Genomic DNA, 19364 nt, shown 5'->3' with positions numbered 1-19364 from the left:
CTCTAGTTACTAACTAGACCAGACTTGGCTTGGCTAACTGCTGTTAATGAGGACGTGTGCTATTTTTCTCTAGTTTAACGAAAATGTTTTGTTGGGTTTAAAAATCCCTGGCAGCTATTAATGTTTAAACTCAGTTTTATGTTTTTAAAGATAAAATTAATGGACTAGAGTATGCTTACTGTTGAACTAATTTAGTCGGCTGAAAGTTCACCTTTGATAGAAAAGGTGTAAAATTATTAACATACTCTTGTTGTTTGAATTTGTGTTTCTTTACCACCGTGTTTCGAGATTTTTTTAATAGCTTGCGGTCAAAGGCATGTGTTGAAAATCAACTTAGCCTGTTCGTTTTCGCACGAGAAAGTTTGTCATGCTATCCACATCGCATCCAGTTGATTGACAGTTGACAGCCTGGATCAAAGAGCCAGAGCCCCCCCCCCCCCCCGCACGCTCAACTTGGTGAGTACATGCGCTTCTCAGTCTTATTCAGTGACGGACTTTATTCTGCCTACACTATTTCTTCAAATTAACATTTATGCAAAGGAATGTGTACAAAACATAGTAAATTACAATTGTAGGGAGAGGAATTGCATATATTAATGAAGCCATTTGCGTATCGTTTCGGATAAAATCTAATGCTAAAACTTCAGCTATGCGGTAAAACGATAGTATACTATAACATGTCCACACGCAGTAGTGTCTATCTATCGATAAATCAGAAGTGCTCAGTACTTAATAAACGGAATATTGTGGTAGACTTGATACGTACTAGTATAATGTTCAATGTTACGGCAGGTCTAATGTTGAAAAGTCACGCAGCAATTGACTTCCTAAAATGTAATACTTGAATGCTGTTCCTAGGCTTCAAGGAACTGTTAGTTCCTGTTAGTGAATGAAGAGGTAGGAGAGCCACAAGCAAGGGAGGACGGCCAGCAACAGAAGCCACTCTGGCAACGAGTCTCCTGCCTTATATGCAGGAGAGTTGGCGCCGCCGCACTCGCCCACCCACCCACCCACCTAGCAGAGGGAGCAGACTCGCGAGCATTATTCATTGTCATAGGAACCGTAATCCCACTCTTAAATGGACAAATTAGGTGTAAATAAAATTGAGAAAGCTACGGTCTTCGACTTTAGGGACTCGTGACGCCTATGGCCCAAGTGAATGAAATAGTTTGATGCACTTTATTTGTATTGATTCGAGGGAAGGAAGGGGTCAAGATATTAGGTGTTTTAATTGACTAGGGCTTGGTAGTTTTGTAACTAATTCGTATATTAAAGAACATCACTTCAATGCGACAAACGTGAAAAGCAAATTGAATGTAATTTAACAAATTTGTATAGCTTCAGTAGCTCAGTCGGTAACAATTTAAAAAAAATCTACATGACTGAAGCCAGTGATTTGAAGAGTTGTTGAACTGAATAGTGTTTGTCAGTCTTGCCAGAGTAAATCCTAATCATGGACGCTGGGTCTACTTGGTTGCATTGTAGTAGTAGTGCGCAGGAGCCTAGGTCTTGAATAATTTAGACCTTGATCTGTTTTCCGTATTGTATATTTCAAACTGAATGTATAGTAAATTTTGCACTGTAATTACAAGGGAAAGGTTTCTAACACTTGAGATCTCTACTCCTATGATCTGACTAGTTCCGAACCACTCTATAGAAAAACGTCAAATGCGCACCATTACGAAATGCCTTGCCTACGTGGAAATCTGGACCATATACCTTGTCTCGCACTCGTTAGAGTAAAGATTCTGACTAATAATTTCTTACGGACTTCGTAAGAAATATCCGCAATTAATGTTACCTTCTGTGTAATCACTGGTACTGTACAACGACCAGACATTATCAACGTAGTCCTGGGGGGGGGGGGGGTCTCCCTGTTGGCTGTATTACGTGTATAGTACTGGACGCAAGTTATTCATACCTGCTCCTTTGCCTACTGCTTTAATTCAACTTTCTACTCAAATTTAACAGAACCCACCCCCCGGGGTGCTTATGCCACTGCTTGCATCCCAACCTGCGCTCCAGGCAGAAAGCGCCTGGGCATCATACATTAAAGATAAATCAACTTGAAAGTTGTGTGCCGTTTCGTAGCTCTTGTTTTTGCTCTTGTGAACTTTTACGAAGTGGAAAGACTGCGCCTATACCCTATTGATGAAGGCTTGGGGGGGGGGGATAAAGGTGTTGGTAGAAGTATTGGGCAAGTGGCCTTGAGGGAAGCTGGTTCTAAACTGATTGGAAGAGTTGGTCCAGAGAAAGCTTTTTGTGATAAGGCTTGGACGAGCTTTGGTAGAAAAAATAATTATCAAAGAAGGCACCAAGCTGGGAAGGCTATGTAGCACAGAGCTTTGGGAGAGACTTCTGACTTTTAACAAGGTTTAATCTGCCTATGTATCCACCTGTTGAATTTTTTTACTGGTACCTAAAAAACAAAAGTGGAAGCTACCTACATTAACAGCTTAAAGAAAGCACCGACCAACCCCGCTCCAGGAGAGTTTCCTTCGTCAGGATCGGGTTTTCCCTGAATATCAGCGTAGGTCTGGGTGGGTTTCCAGGGTCGGGTGATTCACCGGTTCGGATGCTGGAGTCTAGTGTGGTTATGTGCAAGAGTTTACCGCAAAGCGAGTCGTGTATTTAAAGTAATTTACCATTACTGCTAAAGTTTAAGAATTTCAAATAAATATACTTTTAATTTATTATGTACTCGTGCGGTAGCAGTGTGGTCACAATGTTTAAAGTTAGGAACATTATAATCGTGAACTAAATATGTAGGTAAAAAAAAACAAAAAAACTGCTGTCTAACGTACAAAAATGTTTAGGCGTATCTGCATAAAGAAATTGCAAAGCTGCAGGTACCTCATGCCGGCAGGTCTAATGAGAAATCTAATGACTGGACATTCGATAATGTAATGCACAAGATCATGCAGGGGGGATGTGGCTGGCTAGAAACTCCACGGCTAAGCGCTACCTCACTTGAATCGATGGCATGACCAGTTTTCTGTGGAGTAGTTTCCTTCCAGCTGTAGCTCTGGTAACTTCAGGCATGTTCTTGCCGGGATTACGGGCTCACTATAGCCTGTTATATTATATTAAGTTGTGTTACGTTGTTATTATATTACGTTACGCTGTGTTGTTATATTACGGGCTCACTATAGCCTGTGTCACTATAGCCTCACTATAGCCATGGAAATGTTGTTTAGAGTAGCCAAATCTGAAAACTACTACTAAATGGTAATGTACATGGGTAAATAATGATAAACTATTAGATAATTTTTTATTTATCTCCAGGTGTGTCTAGGTAATTGGGGAATTGATAGAGCCTAATCATAGCAGTTATGAATACCTCCTGGAGGTCCTAAATACCTCCTAAATATGGTTACGAACTTTGTCCCGCTGACTATCCGTGCGGGATGATTGAGTTTACATTTACTTCAATTTATATATGATGGATCAACAATTCTCAATTGGCTTAGGCTGATGGGTGGAGGGGGGACGTAAAACTAGTTTAAATTCTATGGAGGCAACGTCCGGGCATGTTTGGGGTTTAGAGGGGAGATAAACGTTAATTGCATTGCCCATCTGTTATTAGATACCTTATTTCGGTATTTTAAGTGACCCTTAAGCGGTCATAATTTAGTTTATTATACGTTGTTCAATGTCAACCAAACTGTTTTGACTAGTTGTGTGTGAAAAGGGCTGCAACTGTTCAGTTTCAGTAACGCAGCCTAAATTGAAAGTTTTTTGTTTTCCAACTAGTTATATTTTCAATAAGCCTCTACAACAAGTTTCAAATGAAATCATTTCTGATACTTTACCACATTAGCACATAAAGGATCTGTATGACCGGATTTTCCAAAATATGCTTAGTTTACTATTACAAATAATCAGTTCCCCCCCAATCCAAACTATGCAAATACAGCATGTTTATTACTATTTATAAAATCAATAAATGAACTTTGGAAAAAAACGCTTCTTACAGATTGTAGAGAGAAACTCTACATACAAGGTGTAAGTTTCATGTAAATTGAAGAAAATATGAAAGAGTAGAAATTACATTTGTTACTTGAAAAGAAATAATTAAAAGAAGTCTAAGGTGCTGCCATCTGTGGCTGAGGTTGACATCAACCAATTTCCTCAAATTTTTACCCTTACAGACAGGCTCACTTGCAATCAGGTGTACAAGTTTCATGCAAATCGTTCGATAAACAAATAAAAATGAAAAAAAATAATTTTTTGTATGAAACTAATAATTTTTTATGCTATTGTGATAGCAGTCACACATGATTTCAGTTGACACTTGCGTTTGATGTTAATTTTTGAACATTTTGGAAAATTGGCAATTTTTCTGTATGCTACGATACTGGGACCAGATGAGGCCCTTTTCATATACAACTAGTCAAAAAAGTTTGAAATCGAACTAGTTTTCATTTATTGCATATTTTTTTGCGTACTTGAAAATTATGCCCCTGTAACAGTTTCCAGTTTCAATATTTAAAATTCGTTCCGTTTATTGGTAAAAAAGTTTCCTCCCCTATCTTCAAATATATTTCGGACTGCCGTTTGCACCTCTCGAATTTTATTTTAGTTTGTCTTAGTATTCTAACGATGGTCCTCTATTCGGTACCCCTATTAGGGAATTTTTAAGATTTGGTCGTGCAGGGAATAAGTGTTTGATATACCCGTACTGTACTTTGAGTGGGGGGGGGGGGTTAGTGTGATGGTGGGGGGGAGGCTCTTGCGGGCCACCCCATGACTCACCCAGCAGGGGCTAGCACATGGTAGAGGTACGAGAACGCGCAGCTCTGGCCCTTGCTGACACGCCTATTCCATACAATGACAACAGTGACACGGGGTTCAAAATATGACTGGCCATACAGGCTGGATTTGTGATCATTCAAATTTGACACAAGTCTGTGATAATTCTGGGGAGCTCTGTGAAGTTAACACATTGTAGTTAAAGTGTACGTACACAAGTGTGTAAGCACGAGTGCACAGGCACAATGTTTGGCGGGGCAGCCAGTGTTTGTGATTACTGGCCACCTGGCGACACCAGTGTGCTGGCGGCTCCTGGCTGTCTGCAGGAGTGGCACGAATCTCATAATCCCTCACCCCGACCTGTGTAATACAGTACTCATTTTTCTCCCCCCACTCGTGGGGTGGCGGCCAGGTATTGTGGGGGTTGGTGGTGTGGTGTTGAAGGTTCAGTAAATACGGTATTTCGTTCTGGTTGTAGGGGAGGGTTTAGAATAGGGTTCACGAAAGCCACCCCGCCGAGGACTCGAATAATAAAGTTAACATGGAACAAATTAGTAGTCTCTACTTAATTTAGATTTGATGTCATGTTTGAAGGAAATGTTTGCAAAGGATCAGACGCTGTTTATCATGAAGTAAACATTGAAAGCTTTCGCGAAAATGTCAATAAAGGCGATTTAACTTTCAGAAGGTGGGTTTCATGCCCCTCCCGCTGTTGAGCATAATTCCTGTATCGTTCTCTATTTTATTAGACATAATTCTTGAACGTTCAAAATTAGTATACTTTGCATTATAAACTAATTTACTAACGTAACGTAGGCTAACCTTTTGTTACTTGTATAGTAGAATTCCCAGAACCCCATCCAGGTACAATCCAGTACCTTCATTTAAAGTACACCATGCAGGATCAAAGGCGGTGTCTCAAGCCAGACTGTGCTGTTCCAGTCACTTTAACAGGTTAACCTTGGCGGTGTGTGTGGGGCGGGTGGGCCCAACTCACGATTAACGGCCAAGTGTCTAGAGCAACGGTAGAGAATTCCCACAACATGAATGTACAGCCGTCTCGAGACTTGTCTTTCACGATTTGCATTAATACAAAGCAGGAGGGTTCTGTTCCTTGGTAGGTTAATCGAGGTTTCGCTAGGTGGAATACTCCTTTAAGATCCCTGGTTGCTGCTGCTTCTGATCTTCTCGTGGAGAACATATCTTGGTTTAATACTGCCGGAATGATGTTTGGGGACTGGCCAGGTGATGTGCTAACGTGTACAGAATGTGTGGCTGTGGGTTTAGACCAATAAATAGAAGATAGAGAAGGATAGAGTAGCACCCCCAACCCTCCCTCCCAGACACCAGACGGCGGCGGCGGTGTCTGGTATTGATTGTACCGACAGACCATACGCGCGCAAGGCACCTCGCTCGCACAGGTTTACTTAACACTTATTTACACACGTACATGTGGATTCCTGTGGTTACAGGACTTAAAGCTTACATAAACAAAGGTATACTCGTTCGCGAAAATTTTACCCCTAATGCAAGGGATTAATTAGTTGGCAGACTTGAAAATATCTGCACCTGACTGGGATAGAGGTCACTATGCAGTGGTGACCGGACCCTCCTTGTCAATCCTTACTCCTTGCTATCAGCTGAGTTTGAGGCGTGGCGTGAATGGCTGCCAATGTTACAACCAAAGATCTTAAAATATTTATACTAAGGTAACGTAGAACATGTGTAGTAAAGACCCCCTTCACACATTAGCTGACCATCCATCATCAATTGTCTTTAACAAGGTCCACTACCTTTTGGAGGCCTGGTAAGCCCCGGAACCATTACAAGGGACCCCACCCCCCTCTAAAAGTTTAGCGGGTAGATGTTTTTAATTTAGGACCAACAAAGAGGATGCTCATCCATCGGCATTTTACGCTTTGTTAGGCCTAATTTAGATTATTCAAGTCTGTTACTACTGTAAAGTGTGAACATAAATTGTTAAACATGCACAGACAATTAACATTTAATTCCAATAATTCGGAACTAACCTTATGAAGATGTTTAATAAATTCATATTAGGCGAAAATGAAGTGACGACAATTTCTTTGTATAAAAGCTGAACGTGTATACCAAAAGGGTTAATTAATGGATATCCACAATAATAATACGAAAGATGCAAAATGAGTCGTTTACATTAATGACCTGTCTAGATAATAGTTAAAAAGGAAGGTTATTTTATTGAACACATTGCTGGGTAGCATGATGGACATAGGATTATGCTTGCTGGTTGGCACCCCCATTTTGACCCCTCCCTTGGCATGGGCCTTCAGGGTGAAATAGTGTATATTTACAACAGGATGTACCTAACTAGAAGTACCTGCTGACCTACTTAATTACAAAGATTCAACCCCCCCCCCCCTCCCAAAAAGCGCTTTTATTGAACCCCGAAGGCCGTTGTTAATAGGTTGGTGAGCAGATGGCATGTGAACACGAGGGGGCGATGAAAAGGAGCAACAGGGATAATATAGTCTGAGGGAGGGACATGCTGAGTGCCGAGTACTGTATTGTGAAAAATGTAATGTAAGTTACACTAATGTAAACTGGTTTAAAAGCGCTTATATTTATACACATTTTAAATAACTTTACCAACACGAGACATTAATATGTCTAGAAGTGGGCCTCTGCGAATGAGCAGGACCAGCTATAGCGCACTCAGGCTTAGATTGAGAGTCCCGAAAACAATTTTATTGCAGTAAGGTTTGCCTCATTGTTGCATTATAAAGTAACAAAGGAATGAATAAGCTACAGTCATGGGTGTTGTGAAAGTACCAATTATTGAATTGTGTGGAAAGACTGGAATAAGCAACTTTAGTTTTGAATATATAATATAAAACTTGTGAAAGTTGAAAGAATAGAAGCAGCAAAGATTGACGAAAGGCATTCAGTGTATCAGTATGAAGTTAGAGAGACTGAAGATGGGCAGACGAGAAGGAAGAAGCGGGTATATTGTAAACAGAGATGCGACTAGGCTAGGGGGCTTCGTGATGAATCTTCAGGTGGCATTTTTTATGGAGATAGGCAGGCAAGCAAGCAAGCAAGCAAGCAAGAGGGTTACTCGGTAGACAAAATATTGTTCTTGCAAGGCAAGATAAAAGTATAACATTTGGGGTTTACGGCTCATGCTATGTGATGTTAAAACAAAATTGGTTTACAGATTATAACTATATAAATGTACCATTTTTCCCCATGTAAATATGATCTTTATTGTATATAATTTAATAAAGAAAAAGTTGGGATTGGTGTTCCTATTGTATACTGTATGGGGAACAAAAGAAAGTTGTGAATATCTTGAGCTTCTATACGGATGTATTCACAAGGAGTGAAGGCAGGGGGATGACTTGTCAGTCTTTGTACACAGTCTTAATACCCTTAACCTCTTCTTAGTTAAAAATCATTACTTTCACAAATTTTATACAGTACTTAGAGTATTCATACAGCGTAATCTGTCGCTGGGAAGCATGAAGCAAATATATTTAATTTGAGACCCTTAAGGAAGTGAAAGACAATTGAAGATGGATGATCTGTTATTGTGGGGGAGGGGTCTTTAGTACACTAATGTTCTGCGTTATTTAGTATAAAGATCTTGGATATTTAGATCATGGGTATAAAACGCTGAGCTTATTATAGGATTAGAGAATCTTCAAAATTAAACTTGACCTAAAGATTGTGGATAAACTAGAAGAGTCCATAGGGGTGCTGCTCTTATTTTAGATTAGTATTAATCACTATCCTGTGTACATATTACCTAGTACAGCATTCTAGTTACACTGGTTCCACAAGTTTTGCCAAAGTCGTGGTTAAACCTTCACAACTTGGGTGTGAAAGTTGCACTTCTTTCTTTTCCTTAGTCCAATTTCATGACAAGAGTAACTGCAATCTTCCTAGTTCAGTACAGTTACCCCCACAACTGATAGTAACTGAAGCAAAGTGGAGAATAAAACGCCTTAAAGTTGTTGCATTATAGCAGATCAGAGACGAAAATGGTAGGTCATGTTCTTGGCGAGTGTTAAGGACGCGGGGTCACTTGCTGCTTCCTTGCCACAAACTCCTCTCCCACGTCTCTAAGGGTTGTACTTTTACTGAACAGGGTTTGTATAAATTGGGTAGTTTAATATAATAAACTATATGTATTGCATGTACATAAATGGCTGGAGTGTACATTGTATCGGTTGCCAGACAATTTAATGATTTTCGATGGCAATGCGCTTAACACACTGACGAACACAGTACACCACAAATTCGTAACTTAGTTACTAGTGCTTCACCGTTGTAAAACCTGCAAGATTGGTTTATCGCGCTTTAAAGTTATCAAGACACTTATCTGACCATTTACCTGAAGGTGTACGCCGTGATTTACTAAATAAAGTTGTATCATGTATATAGCTTGTATCATGGCTATAATTGTAAAAGATATTGGTATGAAAGTGAGAAAGCGCTCTTAAATTGTGGAAACCGTTGATGGCTGTGGCAACGACACCTGCCATGGGTCGGTTAAGCACTTGTGTTGTACAGTTAAGAAAGCACCGTATTGTCACGCTAACCTGCTTCAGGCAGGCTGTCGTCGTATCTTGCTGGTTACTCTCGTAATCCTGAAGACCACCACAGACTTGGCAGACTGTGAAATGTAAGTAGATGAATCTACTTTATTTTGAGATAATGAAATGGTATAGTAAAAAGCCTAGATATATTTGCCAGGTAAAAGGGCAGTACTTAGTACTAGGGACGGTAGTTCCCTGTCAAGATGAGCCCTTCAATAATAGCCTTAAGGAGGTTAATGTATAGTCTACGTGGGGTACACTTGAACATCGCAATTTATTTTAAAACTAAAGATTTTCTCGACTTGCCTAGTAATGTTTAAAACCTACGGACGGTAATTGAAATAGGTATGTTTAAGGAAAAAATGATGAACGTCAATCTGCATCGGAATCATAGACCATATAATTAAATATTTGCACATGTGCATGTGCACATGGTGTGTAACCAGGTGGTAGACACGGCGGTAGCTGCAGCAGAAACTGCTTCGGCGGCGGCAGCAGCAGCAGCAGCAGCAGCAGCAGCAGGATTGAGCCACCGTCGGGCGACACTGCGCAGGTCAGAAAACCACACCCAGGGAGACGAGGCGAGCACCAGCAGCGGCGACTGGACTACAGTGGCAGCAGCAGTCAGTGTAGCCCCGGCCCCCGCACCACCACCATCAACATTTACCACCACTGCCATCACCTCCACACCGTACTGCCTTAGGCTCCGGCTCTGCCACGTTTTAGTGGTGAGAAGATTAAACGCGTATATATATGTATCTTGTATACTTATGTTATATTACGTGGTTAGCTTGTCCTGGTGTCTCGTGGCGGTAGACTCGGCAGTACCTGCTTGGTATTCTTGCAAGCATTTTGGATAAAGCAGCAAACGCCTATCACCAGCGCCCTGTATCACAAGCCATCCACAGTGCTGGTCCTGATATCTGCTGGACTGTCGGGGCAATTCAAAAATTTCCAATGTCTTAGACATTTGGCCACGTGACTTGATTTGATATTAGATCACCTGCATAACAGATGTGCATAATTCTGCCATAGTGCCACGTCGTGTTAGTGATATTAAATGATCAGGCACATTAGCTTATTTGGTATTGAAAAAAAGTTTCCACGTAAACAAGAGTTGCCCCGACAATAGCGTGATCACAGGGCGGGGCAGAATGGCGTGTTGGGCTTTGCTTGAAAGAATATCTTTTTCCCCACAGCATTAAATTGGTGCAGTCAGTGTACCGCCACAGCATTCGCTACACCCCTTAAGTTGCCACCAACAGTTACTTGCCACTTGAAATATAAGTAGTCTAGGGAAGGGTGGGGGTGGGGGGTTATTTGACCATATTAAGGACTAAAGTCTCGACAGAATTTGCTGGCATACAAAGTGTTACTCTAATGAACACTTGCCGGCACTGACGAGATTTTGGTCCTGCATCCCAAAGTTGGTGACCTCGAGGTGGTTTTATTTTTTACATGGTGTAGAGCGGTGGAGAAGCAGTTTCTTGTAGCTGTAGCACTGTCCGGGGACTTGCCAAAGTCGCCCCGAACTCCCACCTATCCCTCCTGCACCGCTGAAGGTCGACCCACGTCGTCAAGATGATCATCGGTCTTGTTCGGGATTCCTTCCTCCGCTGCTTTTGTCAGACATGTTCTGTCAACTCGGCACTTCCAGGTTAGCTTCGCCACACTCACAATGTTGGTTGTGTATGTATATGAAGTGCACAAAAAGTTTTTGATTTATGAACATTTGAAACAAATTTGAAAAACCTGCAGTGTCGAAGCTTTCAGATTGTGTTGAAATTATAATGAAGTCGAAAGCAAGGAAAAAGCTTGATAAAGTATAAAAGACAATGAAACATGAAGTACAGATTGTGTTTGCTCCATTCAGGGTTTCCGAACGTCTCGTTTTCAGCTTCCGTTTTCTATGAACCGCGCCCACTTCCCCTGGTTTGAATGTAAATAAGGGCGAACACTACGTGTTCCCCTAATGCAGCATCGTCCATACCAGCGATCGATAGTAAAATAGCATGTCGCTAAGGGTGCCGCTCCCGAAGGGTCGCAGTGCCCTAATAGACCTTCCTGACCTCCCAGGAAGCGAACTACTGCAGTATCTCGTGTTAGTAGTAATAGTAGCAGTAGAAACTTATTGTAACAGTTCACACGTGAGAAGACTTACGGAAAGGAATTAAGCGAGTTGTAGCTTAACTCTTAATCTTAAGTTGCAGCTGCAAAGATATGATAAATTTTCTACCCCGTATTGGGAAGTCTGGCAAGATAAATGGGTGGTTGATTCGGGGGCGTGGAAGAAAGGGTCTGCCAGATCGAGACGGCATGATGGTCTGCCATGCATATAACTTGGATTATAACTAGTTACACGAAGGTTTCGTAAATAGTGGCACATCTAAGTCAGTAAATTAGGAACAAGGTACAGTGAAACTGATTAAATTGGGGAAAATGGATAGCGGTAGCCAAGTTAAGTATGGTGTTAGAATTTTAACTAAGTCTGATGTTTGAAAAGGTAAATTCTACCAAAAGCAAAAGGAAGTTGTAGGGAGGATGGGCAGTGTTAACATTTGTAACCTAACGGTTAACTTTATTAGACGATGCATTTAGGTTAGCACAGCATATATAGTATGGTCTAAAAGGTAATACGGTGTTGCTTGCATTTTATTAAAAACTGACGTTGTATTTCTTGTAGACTAGTTTAGTTGGGCTAAATTTTATTAAAGGCAAACTGGTGTAATTTTGTAGGTTAATGTACGAGATACGAAAGAATAGATTTAAATTGAAACGACTAGCGGGTCAGTACTGCAAGACTGTCAAATGGAAACTGGTTAGGTAATCTACCCGACCAGAGGTGGGAGGAGGGGTAGTTTGCTGCAGTGAGTAGAAATATCACCGTTCCCATTGTCTAAAATAAGTAGACAAGCTCTGGTGCTTGCAAAGGTTATCATTGGTGAATGAGATTAAAAAGTTTCTTTATGAAACCTTTGTTCTGCCCTGCAGTCTTCGTTCATGAGCATCCCGGTTGACCCTCTAGCGTTCTGCTTGTGCTAGACCGACTTATTTTCATTTTGCATTCTTTCCCTCTTGTGCTTTCACTTACTTTCCTTCGCCGAATTGTGCTTGTTTCCACACCCCTCCTCCCACCCAACGGCCAAAATAGATGCCAGACGTATTTGTAGTTTTCTAATGTGGTATGTGCAACTATAAGCATATTACAGGTAAACTACATAAAGAAACCTTTCCCAAGCGTCCATTACTGTCACTACCTCGTTCATATCCTTGATTAATTTTGCTTTGGCGTTCTTCTGGCCATTCATTGCTTTGTCGTCTGCCACCATTTGATCTTGATAGCAGCAGCAGCAGCAGTAGTAGTAGTATGTTATACCGGGTCAATGAATTAGCATACTCGTAGATGCGTCGATGACCTTGTTAATGTGATTTACTGGGGCCATTCGCTGCACTTCCTAAAGCTCCTTGCATCTCCTGCAGACTTTCCCGCTTTATTAAAGTGATATAGTTGGCAGCCCACGGAGAAGTTAGAGGGGATTCCTTCAATTACTCTTAGGAAGGCATCCTGATTGTACATTTTGAAATGGTAGTAGCGCATGTATCACTAGTTTTACTGTTTGCTCGATCAAGGCTGAAATTAAATATTATTTTTCAGAGGACTTTATGGCCAGGTTGTCTGGCTTTATCACACTTTCCCTCTGCCAATTGTTCTTTTCAAAACAAAAAGGAGCGTCTATTTGTCGTAATTGGCAAGACTACTTTTAAGTGAGGATGATGTAGGAATGATTAACAAGTGTCTTATTGTTAGTCGGCCTATTTACCATCCCTCCCTCCGTCCATCGCATTGACATTGTCGAACTTGTCGGCTTCCTTAATTCACTGAGTTGCGCGATTTAACATTTTCGCAGGTAATTCATAAAAGCCAGCTTCCGTTAACGACAATCCTAATGCAATGTACATTACATCCTGTCACCCGTCTGTTCAGTAAAAGTTTACAATGGTTAGTTTCCTGCAGGTAGCCTGCAAGCCAAAGAGTGGCAAGTACGATTTGTTCTTATGAATAGGGGAAAGTTAGGCGTGAAGCAGACGTGTCCTGGTATTCTCGTGAGTGCTTTTGATTCATGCATTCATTTTTGTTGACCAATCTGTCTTCTTAGGATAGTACACCATACTTTGGCCACAACGGCCAAAGTGTGATATACTATAAATCATAGCGGCTCGTCAAATTGACTGTCATGGTTTCTATTCGTGTCAGTTAGGTTCGGGGATACTTTAATACATATTTTTTTCTAGATTGACAACTAGAGGGCGGGCTGGATATTTTATTTATCAGACCTCTGAACCATTGCCGAAGAAGAGTAGGGAGAGCCTTCATACCAGTATTTGATATTTTGACGTCTAGGCGACTGCCGAATCAATGTGAGCTTTAAATACCTAATATTTTGGAAGCTTGATTGTTAATAAATTGGTGCAATTACTGTTAGCTTCTAGACTTCTCAGATATATTCCATCATGGAGCCGAAAGAAGTCACTGTCTGGCAGACATGGATGAGGTAGGGCGTCTGGTGGGAGATGGGGGGGTGGGGGGAGACGGCTGGCCATGCAGGTGAATCAATAGTCGTAGCCTATACGGCGTAGGGTGTGGTGCCAGCGGCGGCTTTGAAGGGTCATGGTCACCCATGGTTCATTCCTTAATAAAGTAACTTGCATTGCTGCACATTATAGGGCTTAACTGTTTATATTGTAAGTGTATTAGTAATCTAGCTTGAGACTAAACGTCTCTCCTGACTCGAGTAACCATATTTTTATAGCTTGTGACCAGGACGTTCAAACACCTATTGCTTACGGCGCTGAACATTTTAATGTGTAAATCATTTCATTTTCCATGAACACACTTTTTTTCCATTCGAATTCCTGCCATTCTAAATTCGTAATGTTGCACCCGGTCAGTATATATACAAGGTCATTAACGACTACAAGGCATGCATGCACCAAATAGATTAGCTTCGGGTTTTTCAGTCTCCAAATTTTTCTTAATGCTCCCTCCCTCCCTCTTTGTGCACTTCAAAATTATATAAACTTTTTTTCTTTATTTTAGTGTTTTTTAAGAATTCCGCAATCCTTGTCATTTAATCGGTTCCTTCACTATTTGAAGGAACCAACAGCTAAGGAACCCCGATATATTGTTATATCGGGGTTCTATTCTAGTGTTATATTTTATAACTGTTATATTCTAGTGTTGAAACAGATATCCCAAACAGCTTAGTCACAGTCTGTAATTAAATGTTGTACAATTGTCTGCAATTATCTCGAAATCCATGCACTAGACTTTCTTGCTAGATTTCTCCTAAACTCTCAAAGGCTGTTGCAGCTCCTAAAGAGGGAACTCCCACTGGTGGGGGGGGGGGGGGGGAAGGGGGTGTTCTCTGAAAGGGCTGAAGCAGGATCTTTAGTTTTTGCATACCTTGTGGTAACTTAAGGTAAAGGACGCTAATAAGTTTTTTCTGGAGTAGGTTTGAGTAATCATTTTTAAGGTGCTTGTTTTTTTTTCTCAATTTTTTCCTCCAAGTTGGACAAAATGCCCAGCGCAAGAAGTTATTAAACACTATAGACTAATTGGTCTATATAGATGGGTGTGCGTTTATACACTTAAGCTACTGTACGATAAAGGCATGACATTGAAATTTCGTTTTGTAGGAACGTGCTGGGAAGACTTTGTAGGTGGTCTTCGGTACAGAAGACAGGAACATGGTGGCTGCCATGAAGTAGACTGGTTAACTTATTTGCTTATAGGCTACCCTACAACCCAAGTAAACTACTGTATAGGCTTTGGATAGCGGTGGATTTGTGGGCATTTACTATTGGATCCCTAAAACATCTAAAAAAAAAATAAAAAAAAAAACGCTAAAAGAGGTATTTTTAACTTGTCGATATTTTTAAGGTTCTTGTATTTGTGGCGGCGGCTTGTACAGTACCTAGAACTTAGATAAACCTAGAAAAGTCCTAAATCTTAATTTCTTCGCCCGCGTTTTTTCAACCTTTGGTCCCTTGAAATAATTCTGGGTCGTACTTTAGATATTCTCGCATTTTATTGTCAACTAAACTGTCTTCGCTCTTGATAATGGTTAAATAGAAACAAAAATTAAACAATTAAACCCAACAATTACTCGATATACTGTATTTGCCTATGATGAGAATGAACCTGTATATCAGCATCTCTCTCGAAATTCCTAGTTTGGCGGGCCGTGGCCACAGTGGTTGGAAAAATTCTAACTAATGTTAGAAGATAGAAGATAAACCCACTTACGTTTTTAAAACGTAAGATAACCTTATTTTGTTGACCAGGATGGACGCAGGTTTTTTTTTTTTTTTTTTTTTACACTTGGATATAGCAGCTTGAATGTCTTAAGTGTTCCAAGTTGTTGATGGGTTGCCTCACCTTGGCCCGGCAATAATACCACCAGGACCTTGAAGCCGTTTGCCTCCGCGCTTCCTTAGTTACCCCGTGTAATCTTTCCAGGCGCCGCCCACGGGTGGGGTCCTGTTCGGCCCCCCCCCCCCAAGCTCTTGGGCATTTCACCCTCTTGAAATTTCCATTTTACTCTTGTTCCATTATCTATATCTACTATAATGGTGTACACTAAAAGTTTTTTCCCCTGGGTAGCAAGTGATATTTTCAGTACTTATTCCTCCAACATCTAGCATGGCAATTATTCTCATTGCCGAAAACAGCTTATAAAAATATTTCAAAGTATTTGAAGGCTGTCGACTTGTTAAAAAATGTCGCAGATCTTGACAAGGAGTCTGCAATATTAAATTTCCTTAAAAACCTCTTTCCCAATCTTTCTTTTGAATAGACAGAATAGTCTAATTCTTGGAAGAAATAGAAACGGCAGTTTGTTCCTTACCTTGTAATCATGCCAAAGATGTACCTAAATGTTTTGTTCGGTCCTTGTAGCTAGACAAGGCGTGCTTAACTCTTGAAACAGCCACGCCTGCTTCATATTGTGGCTTTTAACTGGTTCATACTCTATGCACACTAGGAATCGTATGCTAGGTCTGCAGGATGCTTGCTGTTTCATACCGTTAATACCCTACTCTTCATAATCATGAGTGTGAGTCGATCAATCGGTTAAGTGCCATCAACGCACCGCTACCATCACATTAGTCATGGCAGGGTCCCACTTCTGGTATGACTAATGTGATTTTCTCACGGATGGGGGCGGGGGGCGTCACAGACCATCTTTCAGATACTAGTTTTTAACTAATTTCCACCGTACCCTGGCTGTCATATAGTCTCTGAATATTGACAACATCGCACGATTATTGGGTTGGTAGTGGGCCTCGGTCATACAAGCATCTACGGGCTCACCATAGTCCATATTACTTGGAGCTTCTGTTTAAGAGTAGCTGAATCTAAAACATAATAAGCTGCAGTCCTCGGATCAGTACTCCTACACAAGACTGTATGGCGGGAGGGAATTATCAAGGGAAAGCGCCAAGCCATTAAGACTATATAGCCTTTGGAAGGGATCAGGATAAGTCTTTAGGTCGAGACGGTGGGGGGGGGGGAGGAATGGCGCCCAACCACTTGGACGGTCGGGGATTGAACGCAGACCTGAATGAAGAGACCATCGCTCTACCATCCAGGCCAAATGGTCCGGAATACCACGAAGACTGGTTTTGTATCGCGTAGATTATTATTTGGCATGCCTGGCGAACACGTGCTGGATCAAGATACGCTCGAAGTACGTAAAGTATATTTGTTTAAATGTACTGTGACGAGTTATTGGTTCTTGGCCATGATTAACTATCGGCTAATCACCGATATTGATGAGAAATTGAAACACTTCGAACAAAACTTTATATCGGTTTTGTTAAAAGTTTACCCGTTGTTTAGCAGACAGTACCTCTGAGCCGGCATAGGGAGGTACTTGGAATAAGTAGTAGCTTTGTGCTATCGATCTGGAAAAAGTGTGGTGCCAGTAAGGCTGGACTTGGTGGCGCCCTCTCCTAGACGCCAACATAAACAATGTTGGCGCCTACACTACAATGGTCCGGCCTTCCGCACGGGGTGTAGTTTTGCCGTAGTTTTTGTTCATCTTTGTAATTGGCGAAATCTAGAACAATTAGCTAAAGATTGCCATAAATTGGTCTAAATCGGCGCCCATCGGTATTAAACTGATAAAAGATCAAATGTCTAGTTCTCTGTTCACACTTTCTAAGAATTTATTAAACTTTTTACCAAACTTCAAATAACCAACCTACATTTGGTGCGGTTTCACCCGTCTTCGTAATAGTGGTCTGTATTAGATCCAGAGGTAACATTTATGGTTAACTCTGGCGATGTAGTGCAGTAATTACTCTGCAAGGTGCCGCTTGCCTTCTAACTAAACATGCATTGTGTGCATACTATGACGCCAAAGTTACCACTCCTATTCCAGGCTACTGGATTTAAACATTTTGGAGAGACTGTTTGGAAACCTGTAGGATTGAATCTGCTGGGAATTGTACTTTCATAGCCGCCTAAGTTTTATTTAGCTTCAGATTTGTAAGTTGTGATTAATACGTCGACAGCTGGAATTGTTGCTTTTTGGTGTTAATGGCAGGAAAAGTTACGGTCAGACTAGCTCTGGAGATCAGTTGTATGTTGGTGTACTGGTGAAGTGGGAACTGGAATGCTTGGGTAGGCGTGGTAGGTGTTGCTATTTTAACCTTTTAAGCTTTCTCCCTCGTGTCTTTCCCCTCCCTTCACAAGTAAACGTTTAATAATGTTAAAAGGTGAAGCTTGCTCGGAACAAGTTTAATAATGTATTATCGCCCTCACTTAATAGGGTGCCACTGTTTTTTCATACCCGCGTGGTTGTAATTTAGACATTCTTAATCTTACTGCATAATTGGACTGTATTGGGTGCCTCGGCGATGTCGCTTTCTTGGGCGACAGTAACTGTCAAATGTCAACCCAAAGATTGTTACGTTCTCATTAGGTTAATACAGGTTGGGCATTCACATTGGATAAATTACCATCATTTTTTTGCTTCCTCTTTGGCCCCCCCCCCCTCCTAGTTCCTGTGCTCCAGTGACGTGGGTTCGGTGTTGGTGAGTCAGTGGGTGGAGACAGCGGCTCGGTGCCTGCTAGACTGGCGACGGTGTCCTCGGTGACTCAGCTGCCAGTCCCACCCGAGTGCTTCCCCATGAATCAATTGTATTGGCTGTATCCCATGATCAACCATGTTACCGTATTTCGTTGGGGGGTATTGTGACTGGGTAACTTGTAACAGGCGTGAGTTTGTTTATAGATTTTAGCAGATTTGATTTTTTGTGGTTGGGGGAGATTTATGTACATTGATTGGCCTGTAGTTGAGATGGTGCGTGACTGGATTCGTAGAGGCCGGTAGCACACTTCTTGCTCCACAATTTCTCGGTTCATTCACCTAGATCATTTTGACTGTGGGATGGGCTTTGTACAGTTGCTCTGGAGACTGGGCTTTGTACAGTTGCAGTCTCTTGCAATCTTAAGTGTAATAACTGCGATACTTCCATTAGACATTTTAGCACTTACACCTAGTGGAGAACGAAGGAAGCTTAAACATTGCGATGGACGTTTTAGCAAAGATCGGTTTCACTCGTGGACTGTCTAGAGTTCTAGCTGTCGAGCTTGTATTGTAGAGAGCAGCAAATTTGAGGTTGTCTCGGTCCAGTTGTTAATGGTCTCGCGAGGTGGGCGCCGGCGCCGCCTCCTGTGGCCGGGTGGTGGTGGGGAGGACGAGGGGATGGTGGGGAGGACGAGGGGATGGTGGGGAGGACAAGGGGAGGGACCCTCACTCTCTTGGCACGACAGGTGGGGAGGGGGAAGGTCTTACAAAAAGAATTCGGATTTTTGTGGCTGTTCATTAACTTGTGTAGAAAACTAGTTGGAATTGTTTACATTCTTATCCATCTCTTCCCTCCCCCCCCTATTAGAATTTATATTTTAACGTTAGACACGCTTGTTAAATGGTTAATTCACTTGGAGTTGAACTATTTTAAGGC

General features: G+C 41.5%; 1 protein-coding gene across 5 annotated transcripts in view; it reads left to right on the top strand.

The window, feature by feature from the left end:
- Window positions 1-19364, top strand: part of stai (stathmin) — a 50473-nt gene that overhangs the window by 9415 nt on the left and 21694 nt on the right. For 2 of the 5 annotated variants that reach the window (XM_045740045.2, XM_045740043.2), the window contains exons 1-2: window positions 9902-10060; window positions 10800-10989. The exons of the other annotated variants lie outside the window; for them this stretch is intronic. In XM_045740045.2, the coding sequence (XP_045596001.1) occupies window positions 10914-10989 (76 nt within the window). In that variant the 5' untranslated portion in view covers window positions 9902-10060; window positions 10800-10913. Of the gene's footprint in view, window positions 1-9901; window positions 10061-10799; window positions 10990-19364 lie in introns of those variants that run through there. 5 annotated transcript variants of the gene reach the window in all.

The sequence above is a fragment of the Procambarus clarkii genome, chromosome 26 (assembly GCF_040958095.1).
Source record: "Procambarus clarkii isolate CNS0578487 chromosome 26, FALCON_Pclarkii_2.0, whole genome shotgun sequence".
In the NCBI taxonomy this organism is placed as follows: domain Eukaryota; kingdom Metazoa; phylum Arthropoda; class Malacostraca; order Decapoda; family Cambaridae; genus Procambarus; species Procambarus clarkii.
This window is presented reverse-complemented; position numbering and strand designations above follow the sequence as displayed.